The 23,183-nt window shown below is 44.0% G+C and overlaps 1 protein-coding gene across 44 annotated transcripts in view; it reads left to right on the forward strand.

Moving 5' to 3' along the window:
- Apbb2 (amyloid beta precursor protein binding family B member 2) overlaps positions 1–23,183 on the forward strand; it is a 382,955-nt gene that overhangs the window by 218,971 nt on the left and 140,801 nt on the right. For all 44 annotated transcript variants that reach the window (XR_015636597.1, XR_015636595.1, XR_015636591.1 and 41 more), the window contains 2 exon segments: positions 2,888–2,956; positions 12,971–13,786. Coding sequence is in view for 27 of the 44 variants with exons in the window: in XM_087583035.1 (XP_087439161.1) it covers positions 2,938–2,956; positions 12,971–13,786 (835 nt within the window). In the remaining 17 variants the exon portion in view is untranslated.

The following is a 23,183-nucleotide window of genomic DNA, read 5'->3' on the forward strand; positions in this document are numbered from 1 at the left end:
GGTCACAGTGCAGGGCAAGCACAGAGTATGTAATAGATACTATATAGCTAACAGCCCTGACTAGAAGAATATCTGATCCTTACCTTATTAAAGAAGGGCATTTGTTCAGGTCAAGGGAACAGAAATATTTTATTTTAAGGATTCTCTGTAATAAAACTCTGCAGGAAACATGCAACTAAGTCTCTTCTTAGCTTTTTTTTTTAAGACTTATTTATTTATTATATGTAAGTACACTATAGCTGTCTTCAGACACACCAGAAGAGGGCATCTGATCCCATTACAGATGGTTGTGAGCCACCATGTGGTTGCTGGGATTTGAACTCAGGACCTCTGGAAGAGCAGTCAGTGCTCTTAACCTCTGAGACATCTCTCCAGCCCTCTTCTTGGCTTCTTGCATTGCTTTCTCTGTGTTCATTTTCCTGAAGTATCTGTTGCCTCTGATTTGTGCACGTCCTGTAAGGCCCGCTGAAGACACAGATGAAATGGCGAAATGCTTAAGGAGCCGAGATACGCCTAGAGCAAAGGCGGTTGGGTGTAGAAGAGGCATCTCCTGGTGTTTCAGTCCAGCCAAACAAACCCGCCCCCTCAATTATGAAGAAGTAATGAGCCCGTTCACAGCATGTGGAGACGTAATTAGAAATGGACTGTGGGCCAGCGGACCAGGTGTCAGGCCATTATCTAAATCATAAACTTGGAAGGCATGGCCACTAAAGGTTACTAGTTTGGAAAAGGGTAGATTACAATGCGAGAGTCTTAGGAAGAAAGAGTTTTCCCAGTGTGTACAATGCTTTCGAAACCCTCTCGAAGTGTAATGGGCACACAGAAATGTGCACCCGAGGGCACAGCTACTGGACACATCTTGATGAATTTCCACATTGGTCAAGAAATGCATCTTCACCTTGACCAGCATCCTGGGGGCTGCTCTCTTACTACTTCTTCCTCTCCTGACCCCTTGTCCTGATACACACAAGTTTCTCATTTTGTACTTTACATATTGAAGTGTGTGTGTGTGTGTGTGTGTGTGTGTGTGTGTGCACTTTACATAACGGAGTGTGTGTGTGCTTTACATAATGGAGCGTGTGTGTGTGTCTGTGTCTGTGTCTGTGTGTCTGTGTCTGTGTCTGTGTGTCTGTGTGTGTCTGTGTCTGTGTCTGTGTGTCTGTATTTAGGCCAGTGGTCATCCTTAACAGTCTTTCCTTAAAAACCGTTTACTTTGTTTTGTGAGGTAGGGTCACGCATTTGGAACTGGGGCTTGCTAATTCGGCTAGGGTGGCTGGCCAGCATTCTTTTGTCTTTACCTCCCCAGCACAGGTTTTAAAGCATACACCATAATGGTTGGTTTGTTTGTTAGTTTGTTTGTGAGTTTAGGGGATCAAAGCAGTTTTTCATGCTTTTATGCCAAGTACTTACTGAGCGATCCTCTCAGCCCCTATTTAGGAAAACGTCTCTGAAAAGACATGTTTGTGTGAGTGTGTGTTTGTTTGTCTGTACTTGTGTACATGCCTAATTTTACTCAAATTAGGCCTTGGGGAGATGGATCAAAGTGTAACATGTTTTCCGCGTAAATGTGAGGCTCTGAATTAAGATTCCTAGTACCTGTGTAAACACCAGTCGTGTTTACAGCATGTCTGTAGCTCTAGCATTGGCATTGGGCTGGTGGGGAGGGGGAAATAGATGTCAAGGGAGCAACAGCAGAGAGGCAGGCCAGTCCGTGGAGCTCACTGGCCACCAGTATAGCCAGTTGTTGAGCTTGGTGTTCACTGAGAGATGAGAACTGTCTCAAAAGGTAACATGGAAAACAACAGTGGAGGGCACTTAACATCAGCCTTTGCCCCCGTAAGATGAAAAATATGAATGAATGTATGTATGTATGTATGTATGTATGTATGTATGTATGTATGTTTGTTTGTTTGTTTTACTCAAGTTAGATCGGGCCATGGTGTGGCGCATAATGTTCATTTCTCAGTGATACACCCTAATGTGCTTTTCCTATCTGCACACCCAGAGCCACTGAATTTTTCTATTGGCAACACATTGCTCTGTTGGGATGCACATGTCTCCCAGTGCAGCAAGCCAGCCACCCACCCAAGCACAGCTTGGTCAAACTGGACTTTCATGGCTACTGAAGCAGATGCCATGCGAGATTCCCTGCAGAATCTTAGGGGTGGCCTGGTCCAGCAGCGGGTCCCGGCCACCTCACAGTTCCTCAGAGGTTTATAAGTAGCCCTCCAAAGCATTTGACAACTTTTAATGCCATCGGGAAGATTGACGTTTCTGATTTCCAGTGTCCTTGCCTTGCTTTACAGGTCTCGTGCCTCCCAGTCCTTGAAGTCTCACACAGCAGAGCTGCTGGGCTTCAGGCTGCCATTTCCTTTCTTTGAACTGATCTCTTTCTGTCTGCTGAACACTTGGTTTTGTGTCTTGATCTTATCCCCATCTTTGGCCCACTCATCTGCAAACTTGTTCGTTTTCTTAATAATTTCAAGGAGCTCTTTCTATATAGAACATTCTCCTAACGATCATTTTTGTCAGATCTTTAAAAAAAATTACCACGATTCTAATTTCACAAGGCCAATTCTTTTTCTCCTTAGCGGCTTCTGCTCTGTGTGTGTGTGTGTTTGGTGAGAAAATACACTGGAAGCTTGAGACAGGCAGACATGCCTGGGGTGGGCAGAGACCTTAGTGTGGAAACTGCAGTTATATGGCAAATGAAATTCAAATGAAAAGTGGTGTGAACAGTTACAAGTCAGCAAACGTTTATGCATAATCTGCCCTGTTTTTGTTTTTAACTTTCAACTGTAATTGGGAGGAATTTTAGTCCTGAGCCTATTTCTCCTTATGCTTTGTAATTTGAGGTTCTAACATCTTAATTTTTTTTCAATTTTAGATTGCAAATTATAACCCGTTTCCTGCACCACTGCTGGCGCCCAGCGATCCATGTCAGAAGTACTTCCAGGTCAGATATGGTTTTATACACTTGAACACACAGAAACGGTTGCATGTCAGAACTTGATAATGTGTAAGATAGAGGGTTATTTTAGATAAACTCATGCTTTACTAAAATAGCACTTTAAAATTCTCATTGTTCCTTATACTATAGTAGAAAAAGTGTTTATAAAAAGAAAGGGTTATCTGAATTAACTACATGTATATTGTTAGTTATCATCAGTGTCATGCAGAAAGATTATAGTTGGTTATGGCAGGAAATTAAAGCTCAGTTGTCACCACCTGGCATTGTCTGTTGATTGTTGCCCTGTGGGCAGAAGAGAAGGTATCGCTGTTGAATCTTTGTAAACAGCTTCTCTGGTCATAGGGTTTATCAGGACTTGAGTTCCCCAATTCAGGATTCTCCATGACCCTGATTACTTCCAGGCCTAATGAAGGTGGCCTTGATCTTATCGCATGTCCCTCTCTTTACGTCACAGCAGGTGCTACTCTGCACACAGTGTGGGATGTGACCCCACAGTGATATAAGGGGAAGCAGTTGCAGTGACCTTTGAGTTAAACTCTAAGGCTAAGTGGCAAATGGCTCATAGCTTCTGGACAGGTACCCATTCTGAGTTTTTAAACCATTTAGACTTAAGCGTGAGTCAGTGTCTTTAAATTCTAAAGTTAACCTTACCATTAAATAGCCTCAGACCTCCTCCTCTGTTACATAAAACTTGCGTTATTTTTCCACCGAGTGAACGCTGAGCTCAGCATTAGTATATAAAGGGCAAGACATGTACTGTTCTAAGGATTCGTTTATTTTTATTTTGTGCGTATTTGTTTGCTTACATGTATGTATGCATACCACATATGTGCCTGTTGCCTGCAGAAATCAGAGAGGACATGAGAACCCCTGGAACTAGAATTACAGGTGATTGGGAGCTGGGAATGTGGGTACTGGGAATAGAATCCAGGTCCTCTGGAAGAGCAAGTGCTCTTAACCACCAAGCCATCTCGCCAGCCGCCAGCCACCCCCCCCCCCGCCACCCCCAATCCACTTTTACTAAGAGAAACCTGTGGGGGGAAATGTGATAAAATTAAGCCCAGGTAGGAGAGTCAGAAGTTTAAAGCTGATTCTTGGAAGCCCCTAAATGTGCTGCCATGGTTTGAAGAGGGAGTAGGTTTTAAATACATATGTCTTTAAATACATATGGTAATTCTAGAAACTCAAAACAAATACACATATCTTTTCAAAGCTGGATGGTGGTAGTCCATGCCTTTAACCCCATCACTCAGAAGGCAGAGAGGAAGGCAGATTTCTGTGAATTTGAGGACAGCCTGGTCTATAGAGTTCTAGAACAGTCATGGATACAGAGAGAAACCCTGTCTTGAAAAGCCAAATAAATGAACAAGATAAAATAGAGATTGTAGATAATCTTAATGGGATTGTGGTCCCTCCCCAGGGATACAGAGGATGGAGGGTGTCTTAGTTAGGGTTTACTGCTGTGAACAGACACCATGACCAAGACAACTCTTGTAAAGAATAACATTTAATGAGGGCTAACTTACAGGTTCAGAGGTTCAGTCCATTATCATCAAGGTGGGGAAATGGCAGCATCCAGGCAGACATGGTGCAGGAGGAGCTGAGAGTTCTGCATCTCCATCTGAAGGCTGCTAGCAGAATACTGGCTTCCAGGAAGCTAGGATGAGGGTCTTAAAGTCCACACCCACAGTGCCACACCTACTCCAACAAGGCCACACCTTCTAATAGTGACACTCCCTGGGATGCACATGTACAAACCAACACAGATGGTCACATATGCCCTCCTGGGGTTCTGCCACCACACATCCTGGTGCCATGCATACAAATGGTCTTGGAAGACAGGTCCTGGGTAGACAGGAGGGTGGAAAATTAACTGTGGTAAGGGTTCTGCTATACAGCCTGTAGCTTGTGACCCATGATGGAGTGGGACTTCCCAAGGTTGCAGCTGTCTTAGAGTTACACAGGCTCCTATATCCCATCCCTCCCCGTGTGCCTGAAAATATGTCTAACAAACCCACTAGTTCACTTAATAAATAATCAATAGGTAATCTGTACGATTTAAGTACTGAGAATATTTTCTTTTAGGAGTCCTTTATGTCAATGAAATAACATAGATTTAAGATCAAAACAAAAAAAAGAATGAGGCCAGCAAATATACAAAATAATCTCTTCCATCTAAATGGAGGGAGAGCAGTCAGTTACTTCTAGAAATCTTCTCGTTTCTGTATTTCTTTATTCAGATACATTTATCCTTTCTGAAGGTATTTTAAGTTGCTTGGTGGCTATATAAGTGTCTTGGTCACTGTTCTATTGCTGTGAAGAGACAGCGCGACCACAGCAACTCTTACTTTTAAAGAGGGTTTAATTGGGACTGGCTTACAGTTTCAGGGGTTTAGTCCATTATCATGGCGGGGAGCATGGTACACAGGCAGACTTGCTGGTGGAGAAGTAGCTGAGAGCTCTTTATCTAGATCCACAGGCAGCAGGAAAAGAGAGAGAGAGCTACTGGACCTAGCTTGAGCTTTGAAACTCCAAGTTCTACCCCTCAGCGACACACTTCCACAGGGCCACACCTCTTCTTAAACCTTCTCAAGTAGTCCCACTCCCTGATGGATCCCGTGGAGGCCATTCTTACTCAGATCTCCACAGTAAGGTACAGAAACGGTTAACAAACTTAATTTTAAAAGAAAGCTAATATTGTTGGGTGTTGATATAGCAGGTACCAAAATTTACAAGATCAAGAGTCTTATTTCCACGGTGTATCTTGTTCTAAGCTCCATACACCAACCCCAGAAATTCACATGGCAATTGGTCTGGCATCCATCCAGGATGAGGTCTGCCTTCATTCAGTCTTCTATCGTCCAGCTCCAGGGAGCTGTGATCACAGGCAAGCTTTTCAAAGCAAACCTTCTAGATCTTTACATTGTCATCTGTCTAGAAAATTTCTGTTTGTCCTTGCAGGCTGAGCTCAGAAGTGTCCTCTGAGCGCACAACGAAGTAAAATGATTTTCCTGTTTCATAGATTTCGCTGTTTGCTTTTTCTTAATGTTATTTCCGTTTGAAATTGGCTTAAGAGCCAGTGGATCACTTGCTCAAGAAAGCGTTCAATGTTCCCTTCCAGCACGCCTGGTTTCTCCGTCCCATCAGTGTTCCTGCGCTTGCGCATTGGCTGTGTTCAACAGACATGACTGTGGAAGTCTAGAGTGTCATTAAAAATAGATTCACCTCTAAAAGACACAGAGGCTTTCCCAAAGCATTGGCGTAGCCTTAAAATGGGATAGGGATGACATCGGTATAATTTTCTAGTTCTCACCGAGATGCCCCGTTCCGCATTGGATTATCCAAGTAGCCGCTCAGCACATCTGCCTGGTATGATATTTTTCTTTGCAGCTACCAGTGGCTTCCTGCCCATCCCTCAATCTAATTCAGCTGTCCCTTCTCGAAACTTGTATAATCATCACAAATATTCATCTTTGGTAAGACCCTTTACCCACTTCAGACACCAAGAGTCAGTGCAATAATTTCTCACTCTCCAAGTCATACAGAGCTTTAAAAAACATGTCATATTCATTTTCATAACTGACAAGTAGAAGTTCTGTACACTCACTGTGTTGAACGGACTGTTTAAAATGTATCATTTGTTGATGACTAACCTGTGCTGATTAAGGTCTTGGTTTCGTCATCCACTCCTGAAAGGAAGAGGAGGTGGGAAACCTAATTTTACTTCATTTCAAAATTTATTCCATTTCAGTTCAAAAGGAAACATTACAATTCAAAAGGAAACATTCCTCAGGGTAGAAAGTTTGACTCCTAATTCCTTAGTGAGTATAAAATCTTGTGGCAGAAAAGAAAAACAATGAAGTAAATGCATGTTTTCTTCCAGTGTTGGGCACACTTTGTGCTACTCGGGGTATGTGTTAGCCCCACCCCATGTCACAGGGGAGAGGAGAGAGCAGTCTGTCACTGAAGAAAGGGGAGCTTATCATCTTAAATGGAGACTAGAGGCCTCCAGAAAGAAAGAATTATGGGCAGCTACTTCTTACTGTGGGATCCAACCCAGGTCTTCAGCAGTTAGATTCCTGAGTTAGAGGAGGGCCTACATGGCTATACCTGCGCTGGGGCCCTTGTCACCGGGTGGAGGGGGCTGTCTTTATGGGATTAAAAATGCTCTGGTTCACTTATTCTTAAGATTTGCCTATTTTTATTTATATGACTACACTGTAGCTGTCTTCAGATACACCAGAAGAGAGCACCGGATCCCATTACAGATGGTTGTGAGCCACCATGTGGTTATTGGGAATTGAACTCAGGACCTCTGAAAAAGTAATTAGTGTTCTTAACCACTGAGCCATCTCTCCAGCCCAGGTTTACTTAGTCTTGATATGCTTTATTCAAAGGATATGTTTGTTTTTACCTGAAGCCATTGTGATTGCAAAAGGTTCAAGACTTAAGCAAGATAACCAGATACATCAGTGTGCTGGCCTGAGAAACCCAGGCTTATCAGATTTAGGCTCAGTCTATGCAGGGATCTGAGCACTGTCTTCTGTCCATCTTTTGTCTCTGCCTTCTTTTTTGTTAGATTGATAGTCAGTTATTTCACTGTTACAGTATGTCTGAAGCAGAGTAGTGGGGAAAGGTTAAATGAATGAGAGGGAATGTGTGCCAGGGGGGCTCTCTTCCGAGGAAAGAGGGAGACTGTATTACCAGGAAAGGGAGGAACGTGTGTGTCAAAGGTAACAGTTATTTCTCAGGGATGCGGGAGAGTCTGACACTCGTTTTTGTCATTCTCTTACATCTGAACTGGCTGTATCTCTGAAATAGAAATTGATCCTCTAGAATTAATGTTGGGCCTTCATATTAGTTATTTTGTATTAGTTACTTTTCTCTGGCTGTGATAAAATACCTAAAACAAGGGAGGAATGAAGGGTTTCTTCTGGCTCTCAGTCTGAGGGCAAGATCCATCACAGCAGGGCCAGGGCAGCAGAAATTTGAAGCTTGCAATCCCTCTGCCACCAAGAAATGGAGAGAGACCTGAATGTTGATACACCCCACTTTCTCTCTTCAGTCCAAGGCCCCAGGCCCTGGAATGGTGATTGAAGGTGGCCACCATATTTAGTGTAGGTCTCCTTGCGTATACAACCTGGGAAAGTCTCTTACAGATTTGAGCAGAGATTTGTCTCCTAGCTGGTTTTAGACTCTATCAAATTGACAACAATATGAACTCTCAGTCACAGTCTTAACAACTGACTTGTGATTAGAGAGTTGTGGTGAGTGTGGATTCCCGGATCCCAACAAAAGTCCCTCTCAGGGTGGAAGGCCAGTTCCCGTGGCCTCTGGCATTTTGTGTTCATCCCTCACCAGCTATGCGTGTCCTGTTTACTGTTGCTTTCCAGACTGGAGGGGTCTGCTGAATAGTAGATGCTTAGTAAATCCTCAATGAATGAGAAAATAAATTCACAAGTATGCCAGACTATAAAAACGGAAATTCTGGTAATATAAAAAAGAGGCGGGAGGGCAGGGCATGATGGTAAACTCCTGTCCCATCACTTGGGTAGAGTGGGTGGATCACAGTTCAAGGTTATCCTTTGACTGCAGAACAAGTGTGTGGTCATTCTGGGCTCTGTAAGACCCTTCTTGAAGATATAAGAAATAAATGCTAGCCTCGAGTTCATTAAAAGTCACAAGCTATTGATCACAGTCCCAGCATGACTCCAGTGTTGAAAACGACAGGCTGGGGAGTCCTAAACACTGACGAGAGAAACCAAAAGAAGCGGAAATCAGTGTTCAAGAGAGGCCATGCCATCCTTACGTTGTTTAGACCGAGAATACCTGTTTTCTCCAGACTTACTAATGTGGTATGATGCGCTGTCCTGGTCTATTTAATTTTCTTCCCTTCCTTTTTACTAAAGGTGCAGGTGCTAGATGTGTTAAAGGCAAGGATAGAGGAAGACCCAGAGTTAGATGGTGGATGCCACAGAAACTTCCAGAACATTCATGTATGTGCTGCAGAGCTTTGGCTGGGGCTCCTGGGGCCCCTGCACTGGAGCATGGAGGCGTGAGGTTCAGTAGGCAGACTTGTGAGGACCAGCCATGTTTGAGAGAGAAATACAGCAGCCAGCTCTGTCCCAAAACATCCACCTGCAGCTCTCTTAGTCTTTTCTCTTCTCTGGAGTCATGGCAGACTTCAGCAAGAACTTCCTTGAGATGAGACTGGAGAAGCAAGACAGATTGACCTGGATTTTAGATTGAAGGGCTTCATGTAACTCCTGCCTGCTCAGCTTCTATGTGGGTGAAGCTGAGATAATGACCATCGATCCCCGTTTCCAGAAAAAAAAAAAAAAAGAATCTTCTGTTAACTGAGCAGAGTGACTAACTGCCTGGACATTTATTTAGTGTGGTAGGTGTTAAGACAGGCTCTTGCTGTAGCCCAGCTGGATTGAGTCTCACATACGGGTCATGTTGCTCTCAAACTCATGACAATCCTCCTGCCTCATTCCTTGGAAAGCTGGGATTGTAGGCATGTTCCATCACAGTTGACTGACATTTTATTTCTTGAGATGTTAATGAAACACATGCTTTCTCGGTGTTATTTACTTCCTGTCCTACAGACATCTGTTGTTATATACTGCCATGAAGGCTGCGGACGCCACAGTCTAGTAGGGGAATACAGCAGGCTAAGGATGAACATTCGCACCTGAGTAGAGAGATCAAAAGAAGCCGAGATTATAGTGCAAGAGAGGACATGGCAGCCCTTCACTTCCATAGACAGAAGTCCATTTTCCTCCAAACTTACCAGAGTGCACTAGAGATGTTTTCCTAAAGACACAAGGCATAGTGGCCGGGAGCCCCAGAGTCTGCCTCGAGCAGGAGAGAGCTTTACAAAGGCGGTGTCTACTATGACTCACAGAAGAGTGGACTTGAGGGGAAAGGATGCCATGAACGCATTCAGTCAGAGCATTGCTCACCTCTGGCCTTGGTGTGTCAGGTGTGGACAGTCCATTCTTCCAGACCTTTGACCTTCCGACTCCAGTGCTCCTGAGCTTCAGCTCTGCCTAAGAACCATCCACAGAACACTGCTCCCTCACAGTCCCGGTCCCGGCCTAAAGGCATCCAAATCACTGGGGTTCTTTGAGGGGGCAGAGAACACTTCTTTATCCCTTTGTTCCCTGTACTTTTAATCCTGTGACCTTTTCTTCCCCCAATTCTTTACCCTCTTGTGACTTTGTCCCACCCTGGATCCCAAAGGCCATTTCCTTCTGTGTGTATCTCCTTCTCCCCTCCCTCCTCATGTATTCACCCTTGCTAGGGAAGACTCACTGTGCCCATCTCTTCTTTTATCATTTTGACTGAACTTCTTAGCAAATGCTATTCTATCTTGCCAGCTCTTCACTGACTTCTGCTCTCATAGCCTCTAAACAGTCAAACCCAGCTAAGAGTCCCATTGCTTCCTGGACCCCACCTGTCTTCACCCTGGTAGCTTTTCCCACTTGGTTCTTCATGCCATGTCTTAACAGGTCAGTTTCTACCCACTTGTGTCAATCTGGGGCTGATAAGGTGGAAGTCAGCATATTGTTTAGGTCACTGGATTTAACTTGGTCTTGCCCCTAAATCCAGGGGCTGATGAACACCTCCCTCCTAATCAGTGTGGCCTGGTCGAGAGGGACGGGATGAGAACTGGAAAGCAGTCAGACTCTAAGTGACCTTTCTCAACCTCTGTCCTCTCTTCATTGTCTTGACTGCCCTGTTGCAGCAACCTTTGGAATTTTCTGGATGCCTATAATGAAGCCCTTGAAGACGCAGCTTCTTAGTCCCTCCCTTACCTGATCACTCCACACGTCTGTAGTAAGAATTATTTCTACTGCTTAGAACTGGAAGACATGGAAATGAGGGAGCGCTGTTAGTGCTGTACTGGGCTGGTGGTTGTCAAAGTTCTCTATTAGCCAGGCATAGCAAATCCATTTTTCAGACAAGTAATTCATCCTAGACTCAGCAAGAATCCTGGGTGAATCTTTAGCATTCACCCACTAACCTTGGGGTCTGTACCCTTAACTTCATCACCTCTCACTTTGGGATCCTCTTTCCCATAGCCTTATGCTTTCCAGAACTTTGGTAACCTTAAGGTATTTCATGATCTGTTCTAGCTGATGCACTGCCTCCCAGAAGCAATCCTCCACCTCTAAGGATTAGCCTGCGTGCTTAGTTCTAAGGCCAACCCTTCTGTTTTGCCTGTGAGAGGGTTGGGATAGGCAGTCGGTTGAGGAACTGAGGGAGGAGGCATATTCTCAGACGTGCCTTCCACCTTCTGAATATCAACATTTCAGCCAGGAATCCTCAAGCTGCCTGCCTTCTGTCTATTAACAGTTTTGGTTATGAGTGGAAGTGAACTACAATGTTTTCCTAATCACACTATCAGGATGCAATACCTAACATTATAAAACAGTCTCATAGAAACGTCTACCATGCCGTTGGGAAACTACTTGACTTCCACTTTCTTGTAATGTTCCTGTAAATACCTAAGAGTATAAAAGTAACTCTATGCCATAGATAAGTCTTGAGGAAAACTTGATGTGAGTCCACAGTCTGTCATTTAAAATGTAAAAATTAATCGACAGAACATTGTTTAAAACGACAAAGCACTATAATTTTTATTACTTTAAAACAAGACGTCATTGGAATGCTGCCTAAGTTAGCAGTGATCTTTATACATAATAGTCTCATAGGAGAGGATCCAAAGGGCATTACCGCCCTTAACTGTCTCACGGACCATGAGCATCTGTCAATAAGGAGTGCCTGCAGTGAACCGGTACTTCTAGAAGCTGTGATGGCTCTTTCTAAAATGGCCAACCCGTGTATTTTGATGCTATAAAGCTGCCTCTCAGCTCCCTACCACAGGGATATTCTTCCCATTCCTCTGTGAGAATCCGTGGTTGCCCAGGATGGGGAGGGAGTGGCCAGAATACAGTTTCAAGAATGGAAGAAGCTGTGATGGTCCCTCTGCTACTGCTGTGCAGATCACATAGGTCTGGACGGCCAAGAATCAGAGAAGGAAGCCATCACTCAACAGACAGCAGCCTGAGAATCCTTCCTTTCTTCCTAACAGGAGACATATGAAATACATCTCTGACGGTACAATGAGCATTTGAGATAAATGCACCTGTCAGTTTGTTTCCTAGGCATTTGTTGCAAGGGCACAGGATGACTGCAAACACCAAGCCTGTATTTTAATTCAGTAGAATACATTCAGAGTCCTTGGGAGCTCTAACATGTTGCCTATAGCCCAGGGCTGCATCTCTAGTAATAATAGTTTTGTTTGTGTGTGCATGTGTGAATGCGTATGTGTACTTGTTTGTGTTTTTGAGAAATGAGGCTGTTTATTCAAAGATTTTTTTAAACTCTTCAAATAGTAGCACTATGCCCCAATCAAAGATGTTCACAAAGATGTTACCATTCTAACATTCTAATGGAGTTTTGGTTTTCTAAGTATTCAGAATACAATCTCAAAACATAACTAGTGGGAAATCATCATTAAACAATGACCTAATTAAGAATACTGAAGCTCAAAAAGAATGTCAAAGGAATTTTTTTGTTGTTGATGATGTTGCCAAAAGGAACTACAGGTTTAAAACTAAAGATACGAGGTTGCTGTTTGGAAAGAGGATAGTGTCCAAAGTTGTGGAGGTTAAAGACTGCAGACTAGACGAAAATGCTCAAACACAAAAATGGAAAAACTAGTTCTTTATACTAAGTAAAATGTGGAGCTTACAACTTTTTAATTTCTGTGTTAATTAGCTCTTAGGTTTCCACAATAAAGCCTTTCTTTGCTATTGTTTAACATATGAATAAATTATGAAGTAAAATGGGTCATTTCTATAAGAAGGTCTCATTGACAGAAGCGGTTGTTCTTACAATCTTTTGTTAGAAGTGGTCACTCATACTGTACACTAAGGTGTTTGTTTATGACCTGTGCCTTACAACCAATTTCCCTTCTGTTCTCCACAGCTGATTCAGGTGTCGGCACCTTGGCAGTGTTTATGGCAAGCAGCGGAACCACAGACATTGCAAATCGGAACAGCCCAGCCACACCACCGAATACCCTTAATCTCCGTTCCTCCCACAATGAACTATTAAATGCAGAGATCAAACACTCAGATGCCAAGAATAGCACGCCCCCCAAATGCAGGAAAAAATATGCACTGACTAATATTCAGGCGGCCATGGGCCTCTCAGATCCAGCCGTACAACCTCTGCTGGGAAATGGCTCTGCCAACATCAAGCTGGTTAAAAATGGGGAGAACCAGCTACGCAAGGCTGCAGAACAGGGGCAGCAGGACCCCAACAAGAACCTCAGCCCTGCAGCGGTCATCAACTTAACTTCTGAGAAGCTGGAGGGTAAAGATCTCCACCCACAGGAGTCCTCAGGCTGTGAGATTTTGCCCTCCCAGCCCAGGAGAACTAAGAGCTTCCTCAATTACTATGCAGACCTGGAAACCTCGGCTAGAGAACTAGGACAGAACCTGGGCCCATGCCAAGGGGTTGGAGAGGAGAAAGCCCAGCCAGGCCCAGGCCAGGCCCCAGTAGTCATTGGGAATGGTGACTTGGTGCCACAGAAACCAAACAAACCCCAGTCCAGCCCAGAGGATGGCCAAGTAGCCACAGTATCATCCAGCCCAGAGACCAAGAAAGACCACCCTAAAACAGGAGCCAAAACCGACTGTGCACTCCATCGGATCCAGAACCTGGCACCAAGTGATGAGGAATCCAGCTGGACAACGCTGTCCCAAGACAGCGCCTCCCCCAGCTCCCCAGATGAAACAGGTACCCCTGGGAACAGGACAAGCCCGCCTGGTCCTTTTCCATTGGTGTTTTTAACTGGAGGCGGAGAAAGTCTCTCCTGGTTGAAATAGTTGTCTCTAGCTAGAGGAACATAACCGTGGAGTCAGGCAGTGTACGGACACAATCATTAGGCTTCTCAAGCACACTGTGGGTTTACTTCATTTCAGGTCATCTGTAAGTTGTTCTGGTACACATTTTCATAAAAGCAATAGCCATTGGTTGTAAGTAAATTGTCATCCCCAATGTAGACATTTGACTGCCAGTGCTTGGGAGAATTGGTTTTGGGTGTTCTAACTAGACGCATCAACTTTTGTTAAATGCAATAATAAAAGAAAAAAAAATAGTTGCCAAGGGCAGGCTGTAATTTAACTAAAAGAACCAACTATTTTGAAATTCTTGAAACTTTCTCATGTTCAAGCCTATGAAAGCTTAAAAAGTTCAGAACACTAAAAGTCAGGTCTTTAAGACATTTTCTTTTTGACCTTTACTGGGGAATAGTTTATTAGCCCGTTCAAGCAGTATTTGGAAGGGAAAAGTGATATTCTCAAATGTTTTTAGACATTCAGAATTTTAAGTCGTTTTGGTGACTCTGCCGTCTGTACTTCTGTCTGTGCCTATAACTGTCAGGATTGGGTGACAACCTTGACGAGAGTCCTGAAACTCAGCCTCTCTCCCATCTCATTTTCTCAGAGTTTCCATTCCCCCAATCAGAAAGCTGTAAGCTCTAGAGCCCTTGGTGCTGAATGAATTCAGTGTCAATAACATCCACATGTGGCCCAGCATCTGCACTGGCAGCTCAGAGCCAGGTAGACCAGATGGCACACCAGGGAGCGAGATGACATTTTTCAACAGTTTAGGCAGAGAAGGCATAAGAAGGGAATTTTAAAAAGGGGAGGGAGTTAATTGACTGTTCAAAAAAGTCAGTTTGAAAAAGGAGTGGTTTGAAGAGCCTGTAAACCCTGGCTCTTCCTGCCTTTCAGCCTGCTGGAACTGGCTCTGGCAGGCGGCAGGTAGTGAGTTCATCTTTCCATTGCCTGGCCCTGCACACAGTTGGAGTCATAAACATGTTTAGCAATGTCACTGTGCCCACAGTGCTCTGTAACTTTTTACCCATTTCCTGTCCTGTACCTGATGGACATTGTCACCTGCCAGTGGTTGGATGTAATCTATTCAAACTGGTCCTCAAACATCCATCCCGACTCAAGGCCTTTCTGTGGTTGTTATCGCCCTTCTGTTGCTGTTGCAGGCACGGTGCCCTTCTGTTGCTGTTGCAGGCACGCTGCGTTCTGCCGCAGTTCCATGTAAATGCATGGTGGCTCTTGATGAATTACTTCCAGTAGACATTTTACATCAGAGGGATTCAGAAGAGTGTGTTAGCTGTTATTCAAGATTATGTCCAACAAACAAGGAAGAAAGCACTTTAAGCCAAGGCTGAAGAGCTCACTGAGCAATTAGAGCCCTGATTGTTCTTCCAGAGGACCCTGACTCAGTCCCCAGCACCTACATTCACAGCTGTCTGTAATACCGCTTGCAAGTGACTCCCTGCCCTTTTCTGGCTGGCGTCTGTGGACACTGCATGCATGTATGTACAGAAGTAGACACAAGTAAAACACCCATATACAGTTGTTTAAAAGGTAATTAAACAACCTTTTAAAGAACTATAAATCAGGCTGGAGAGATGGCTCAGTGGTTAAGAGCACTGACTGCTCCTCCAGAGGTCCTGACTTCAAATCCCAGCAACCACATGGTGGCTCACAACCATCTGTAATGGGATCTGATGCCCTCTTCTGGTGTGTCTGAAGACAGCTACAGTGTACTCATATACATACATACATACATACATACATACATACATACATACATACATCTTTAAAAAGAGAACTGTAACACAAGCTTGTATTTCCTTCAAGATGGGCACTTTGGAATCCTGGTCCCCACTTTACTGGGCAGGCTCTAATGTCTCAGTCTAGAGCTACTAATAATTTGGGGAACCCTCTTAGAACTGCCTTAGACTCCTCCTGAAATGGACACTCTCTCTTCTGTGAGAGTTTCTGGCAGTGAAGCTGAAACAGTGAAACAAAGCAAGTGATTCTTCAGCATCAGTGTGTCTCGACCTCACACTTGATGAACTGATCCTGTTAGTGTTTAAAAACAATCATGAGTTTATATGAAGACTCTCATGATTCTCTTGTAAAGGCAGAATTGCTATATGTTTTATACGGTCTGTTTACTCAAGATAACAATGGTAAGTACGTGTGAATACTTCCTGTTGAAAGAAAACAAAAAAAAAATGATAGCGAATGCTCTTAGGACATTAGCATGCAGTGCCCTGGTTGTGTGTAAAAAGTGTGCACTGACATAGTGGTTTGGTTTGTGTTAAGTACACGGGCGGCACAGTGGGGCGTGTTTTATGACTAAGTCACAATATAGCTGTCTGTGGATCTTGAGCTGTGCTTCGGGGAGCCTAGGATAAATAGAAGAGCCTCTTCTGTACCATAGGGCATCCTCTCTGAGTTAGAGTGCTGTTTATAAACTGAAATGCCATGCCCGACCCTGGGACTGACCACTCCGTATTCTCTTTGCTTTCTGAATTGCCTCTCCAGCTTTGCAGGGACATTTTTGCTTGATCAATCATGTGTACAATACGTTGTTGCCTTCTCCTCCTGTGCGTCGTTTGCCCTTTGAGAAAACAAGAGGCTGTTTGCAAAAAGGAAAGCATCTCCGACTCCAGTAGGCTTTTAAGTGGCTTTGGAAGAGTTAGTGTGCCTTGACCCTGCTTCTGGAACAAAGGATTGCATTGTTTGGGTCTTTTAAAGTGGGGACTTTGGATCTGGTTAGAATTCTGTCGTGGGTCTTTTTTCCCTCAGTGGCACCAGGTAGATAGGATGAGTCGGATAAATACACACTTCTCAGACTCTGTGCAGCCTCTCTGTAAATCACTGGCCATTCTGTTAGGCACCTCTTCCAGGACACGAAGTTGTCACTTAAGATGTATATGAGCCTCACAGATTCGGGAGACACAGAGTATGGGTATCTGTTACTGTCACATGTGTCCCCAACCCCCGGCCCACAACAAGCCTTGCACAAGCTAAGCAACTGTCTCTCCGGCTAAACCGTAACTGTGTCTGAGACGGAGCATGCAGAAGAGCTGTTTACACCCACTCACTGCTAAGTGCACAGAGCCAGGCTGCACTGAACTAGCAGAGCCCAGAGGGTGTGGCTATGGCGGCAGCACTCCACTGGCTTGTAGAGAGCATGAGCTCCAGAGTCAGCTTCCTCCAGTCATTTCCCAGATGTGCCACATGCAGGGCTGAAGCATGAGGCGGTCACAGCTTTTGCAGAGACTTGCTGTTGAAGATGAAAAGGGAACATCTAGAAAGAGGACTCGGACTAGGGTACAACAGAGACAAAGGCTTATCAAATACAAATGCCGTCATTGGTGATCTTTATCAGCACAGTGGTGGGATATAAGAGTTAAACTTAAAAAAACCTTGTGAATATTTTAAGATTTTGTATTTATGTGTGTCTGTATAGGCAGAGCACACTGGGTGGGGGTGGGGCTGCCAGTGGAGGCCGGAAGAGGATGTTGGATACCCTGGAGTAGTGAGCCTCACGTGGGTGCTGGGAACTGAACTGATTTCCTCAGCGAGAGCCACATTAACTCTTTCTTTCTTTTTTTTTTTTTTTTTTTTTATTAACTTGAGTATTTCTCATATACACTTTGAGTGTTATTCCCCTTCCTGGTTTCCGGGCAAACATCCCCCTCCCCCCTCCCCCCTCCCCTTCCTTATGGGTGTTCCCCTCCCAACCCTCCCCCCATTGCCGCCCTCCCCCCAACAATCTAGTTCACTGGGGGTTCAGTCTTAGCAGGACCCAGGGCTTCCCCTTCCACTGGTGATCTTACTAGGATATTCATTGCTACCTATGAGGTCAGAGTCCAGGGTCAGTCCATGTATAGTCTTTAGGTAGTGGCTTAGTCCCTGGAAGCTCTGGTTGCTTGGCATTGTTGTACATATCAGAGAAAGAACTGGAAGAGCTTGAAGGGGCTCGAGACCCCATATGTACAGCAACATTAACTCTTAACCACTGGGCCTTATCCCCTAAGAGTTTACTTTTAAATTGTGAATTACTTGTAGAACAGATCTTAATTAAGGCTTTGTAGACCTGAAAGACATCAGTACATCTGGGTCTGCGTGATGTCAGTACCTGGAATACAGGTGAGTTTGGTAAATAAGTCATGATAAATCAAATAAAAATGGAGGTCATCTGCAGATCCCCAAATAACATGTACATGTTGGATGGGCCATTTGATGTCACGTTTTTAGTCAATATCTGATCCTGGTATTGTCTGTGTATTCTATAACTTAACTGAGCATGCCGCCTCCTACTGAATGAGAATGGAAGGACTAAGGTTATCAGGAAGTGTGTCCAGGCCTGTTCTTGTCAGACATAGGTGATGTGCTGGCATTGAAGCCAGCCAGGTCTTGGACACACTGTCCAGCACCTCCTTTGTCTGTAGCCTTGGGATTTAGGCATGTAGAATGCATCCACAGGGCTAGATATTTCTGCCTTTACCCTGCTCACTGGATGCACAGTAGTCATCAAAAAAATCTAGAAAATGGAAATTATATCCTAGTGGATATGTCCATGCCTACAGGCAATTAAGATTTGACTCAAAGGCTGTCACCTCCATGACATATTTCAGAGATCCAGTCTCTATCCCAACCCCCAACATTTCCAAGTGTGTCACCCCGCTACTCCCACCATTTGCTGCCCAGCTCTAACGTTGACTCAAAACCATGAAAACAAGAGCCAGGCCTCCATGATGCATGCATGAGGCTCTCCCAAGGCACCTCATGGTACAATGTAGGACTCCATACATAACACCTGTTTGCTGGTTGGATGGATGTGGCTGGCTCATGATAATTAATTGTCCATGCTCTCTGAGGTTTACCACATCCACAGAACAAGTGAGCACAGCCTGCGTACGGAATTGTTGAGAGCACTTGGGCAAGGTTCTTAGTCACATTGTAGGCTCCAGGGAGAATGAGTTTGGAATCTGTACCTTGATCTACCAGTATCAGTCAGAGTAGTCAGAGGCAAGGACAGGAGCCATTGCTTGTCACCTTTGCCTGGGCTTAAAGTTAATTTAACCGGGGTGGGGGATGGGGGTGGGGTGGGGGAAACGAACACAAGGAGAACTCATTTGCATGCATAGTTTTTGATTTTGTCATTGTGAATAGTCAGATGGCGGCCATAGCCTGGCATAAACTAATCTGTCAACAACCAACAAAGGGCCACTGGTACTGAGGTGGGGGTGGGGCCACCGGTGCTGAGGTGGAGGCCAGGCTGGGTGGCTGATGCTGAAGCCTGTGAGATGTGGAGAAATGTGTGGCTCTCAAACTTTTAGAAATCTCTTTTAAATGTTCCTCTAATCTCAGCCGGCTTTTTAGTAATTCATTTGTAATTTTCCCTTAGAAAACAACAACAGCAAAAACAAAATAAACAAAAATCTGGAAGATCAGGAAAGTGCAGTTTTCACCTCATTAGCCCTCCTTTATTCACTGAAATCTCTCAGTTACTTGCTGCTGTTCTCTAGCCTTCCGTTTGGTTGGTCTTCTCACTTGAGAGCCCCTTGGTGTGATGGAGGCAACTGGGGAAGGGAAATGAGATGTTACTAAAATAGTTGAGACACACTGGATTATGGGGTAGATTTTATGTTTTGTGAATTAGATTATTGCCTCCAGGGTAAAATGAATGAAAATATTCTTATCTTACCTCAGCCACCCACCTGAAATTCAGGAAGAAAATTTTGCCCAATTTAGTCTTTGAAATTTTTACACCATAAATATATTTCAGGCAGATGTAGTACCACACACTTTTAATTAATTCCAGGATCCAGGATTAAGAAGCAGGCTCTGTGAGTTCCAGACCAGCCTCGTCTACATAGTGAGTTCCAAACCAACTACAACCACATAGTAAGATCCTCTAAAAATGTGTGTCTGTGTGCCTGTGTACATATGTTTCCTCCTCTCTTCCTGTCCTCTTAATGTACCTGGGACACTTTAGGAAGAAAGGCGGCTCCAACCTGTGTTGCTCCACACCGTAGATGATGTGGTAGAAAATACTGAGTCAGGACCTGCAGCAGTGCCTTGGTGGTAGAGAGCACTTGCTGCTTTTGAAGAGGACCTGGGTCTAGCTCCTGGCACCCACATGGCAACCCACACCCATTTGTACCTCAGTTCCATGAATGTAGTGTCCAAACATACATGTATATAAACAGTCATACATATAAAATATTGTTTAAATCTTTAAAAGAAAAATATTGACAGGTTCTGGTGCTTCCATTGAGAAATTTGACATAAAAACACGGGCTACTTGCTTTTCTTGTAAATTGAGAAATCTCACAGCCCAGAGTGTAAATGGCAGACAGGAACATCTTTGGGGTAGGGACCTCTCTGCATTACCATGACATTTGTCAAGCTTGGGGTCCTCTGCTTCATCTCTCTCTCTCTCTCTCTCTGCTTCATCACTCTCTCTCTCTCTCATACACACACACACACACACACACACACACACACACACACACACACGGAATATTGTACTAGAAAGAAGCAGGCTAATGTAGATGTTTACTCTTGCAGCTGCATGTAAGTCTGATGACATTGTGGCGACATCCTCAGATTGAACTGTCTCTTTTAATCATAGGATCTAAGCCCCAGTCCCAGGCCTTCTGGCTGAATGGTAAAGTGTGACACGAATTGTTAAGCAAAACACGATTGAAATTTCCAAAGGCATCTTCAGATGACTTCTTTGAGTTCTCCATCTGTGGACCTAGTTAGAGGAGGGGAAACACTAGCTTTTGAAAATCTAGAATGTGGGTGGTTCGTAAATTCCGTGCCTTGAGGCTGACTCAGTTAATATACACCCAGTTCGTGTACGTTATTGTATGGGCAGTTACCAATTAACTCTCACCCCCAGTCTCTGTATGCTTGCTTGTTTGTTCAAGAGTTGAACCCTGGGCTTTGTGCATGCTTAGCCCTACATGAGCTCAACCCCCAGAAGCTAAACCGTGTAATTTATGTATTGTGCATTCCTATTAGAACCTTTGAATGAAAAATGATGAAATCAAAGCTTTATGTTCAAAAAATGACTGACAGTCAAGTCATTTGACTGTTAGAAAACATTACATTGTTTGCATCTGGAGGCAAACAGCCAAAGAACAAGAACACCTAAAAGGAGAGCTGAACTTGCCTATGTGTAAGCATTCATTATTTTCTTTGTTTGGCTTTCATCAGTTACTCTTGAATATGACAGGACAGGATTTTCTGAAGTTTCCCCTAGTGTTCTTGGGGGCATTGCTAGTCGATGTTTTCTTCCTTCAGTGTTACTTGGCAAGTTCTTCACATAGAACTGTGTACTTCATATAGAACGGAATTGGTTCATGGGGGTAATTGGCCCTCTCACCTATTGGTTGCTCTTTGGGGAAATTGATTTTGCTTTGTCATTGGTTACCAGGATAGTGTACCTCTTACAAAAGACTATATAAACTATATGAGATCCCTGACCCATGAAAGACATTTAATCCCTAGTAGGCATGAAGACGAAGTATCAATAAAACCTTTCTCAGGATGTTCTAGAAGAGAATGTGGCCATTTTTTAAAGCAGAACTGTCAGAAACTAAAATCCAAAATGATTTTTCCTAGCCTGAAGACATGGGGACCAGACTGGATGGAGGTGTAGAAGGGGTAGTAAAAAGTTCAAGGAGCTGATCCCGTCTCTGTAACAGAAGCTTCTGTATACACTTCTCAGTGATGCTCTAACCCCTCCAACTTGGCTTTGCTGGTTTTTAGGGAACCTTTAAGCATTGTTTCCAAGCTTCCAAGATAGAAAGGACACGGGACACTCTCACTTGCCTCTCTCCCAAGAGCAAGCATCAACCTCGGAATTTCAGAGTGGCTTTCATGCTTTAGTCATTCTCCTGTCCTCAGTTGCCTGTTTGTTTTTTCTCTCATGTACTGTCAAGCAAGGTCCCAATCATAGAGTGAACTCCATGTATGACAAATCAAAGAGAAGCATTTTCTTTTTTTTAAAGATTTATTTTATTTATTATATATATAAGTACACTGTAGCTGTCTTCAGATACACCAGAAGAGGGCATCGGATCTCCTTACAGATGGTTGTAAGCCACCATGTGGTTGCTGGGAATTGAACTCATGACCTCTGGAAGAGCAGTCCGGTGCTCTTAACCGCTGAGCCATCTCTCCAGCCCAAAGAGAAGCATTTTCACCTCAGCTTCCTTATCTCTTTAATGGACAACATTGAATTAGAGTTGAATGAGTAAACAAACAAGTAAATAAATGTTTTCCTGGTGCTTTTTAGTAAGGATAGTTAGCTGGCCATAATCTGTTCGTGTGTTTTCAGACAGTGTGTATCTACAGCGTTCAGAACAGGCACAGAGCTGAGCCTATTGCTCTGCATGGACTCAGGATGAAGGCACAGTCTTCCCTTCAGAGAGCTTGCCTGTGCCTGCCTTAGAAGCCTTTTTCATCTTCTGCACTCTTGTAAGGCAGGTGACCGGGGTTCAGGGTCAGATCTGCCTCATTGCTGTTCCGTCTCTCTCTCATTGCTGTCCAGCCCCCCGTGCTGAGCATTCCTTAGCTGTAAAATGAAATGGTCATGGTAGTAATCCACCTTGTCAGATTGCCTCAGCCCTTGGGCAATCTGAGTCTACAGAAGGCATCTTCACTGGGTTGGGAGAAGCGTGACAGCCCATGTTCAATCTTCTGGGACCCACGTAGTAAAAGAAGGGAGCCAACGCCTACAAGTTGTCCTCTGATTTGACATGTGCACCTTGGAACATACGCACGTGCATGTATGCGAACAGAGTTATACACACAATGAATGTAAGGTAAAAGTTTTAAAATAGAAAGCACTTTCTGAAAATATCTGTCACTGTAGTGATTTATGCTATGAAATGGAAAAATGTCATCAGTCTAGACTTTTATTTTTTTTAACTTTATTAGCCTCACTAAATGCAACATATGACTCATTTTGAACATTTTTACCTGTTTGTGCCATTTGATCATATTCCATCCCAAACGCTCCCTCTTGTCCCTTTTGTATTTTGTTTGCTTTTGTTTTGCCAATGCTAAGGATTGAAGCCAGGGTGTCCCTTGGCAGACAGGGCCTCTGCTACTCTGTTACATCCACAGTCTTGTTACATTGTGGCTGAGGGTGTCCCTTGGCAGACAGGGCCTCTGCTACTCTGTTACATCCACGGTCCTGTTGTTGTTTTGCTTTGAATCCCTGGAAACGACTTTCTGTCGTTACGCTTATATGAATGAATGATTAGCACAATCATCTCAAACTAAAATTA

This window comes from Rattus norvegicus, chromosome 14, assembly GCF_021556685.1.
Source record: "Rattus norvegicus strain SHRSP/BbbUtx chromosome 14, alternate assembly SHRSP_T2T, whole genome shotgun sequence".
Taxonomy (NCBI): Eukaryota; Metazoa; Chordata; class Mammalia; order Rodentia; family Muridae; genus Rattus; species Rattus norvegicus.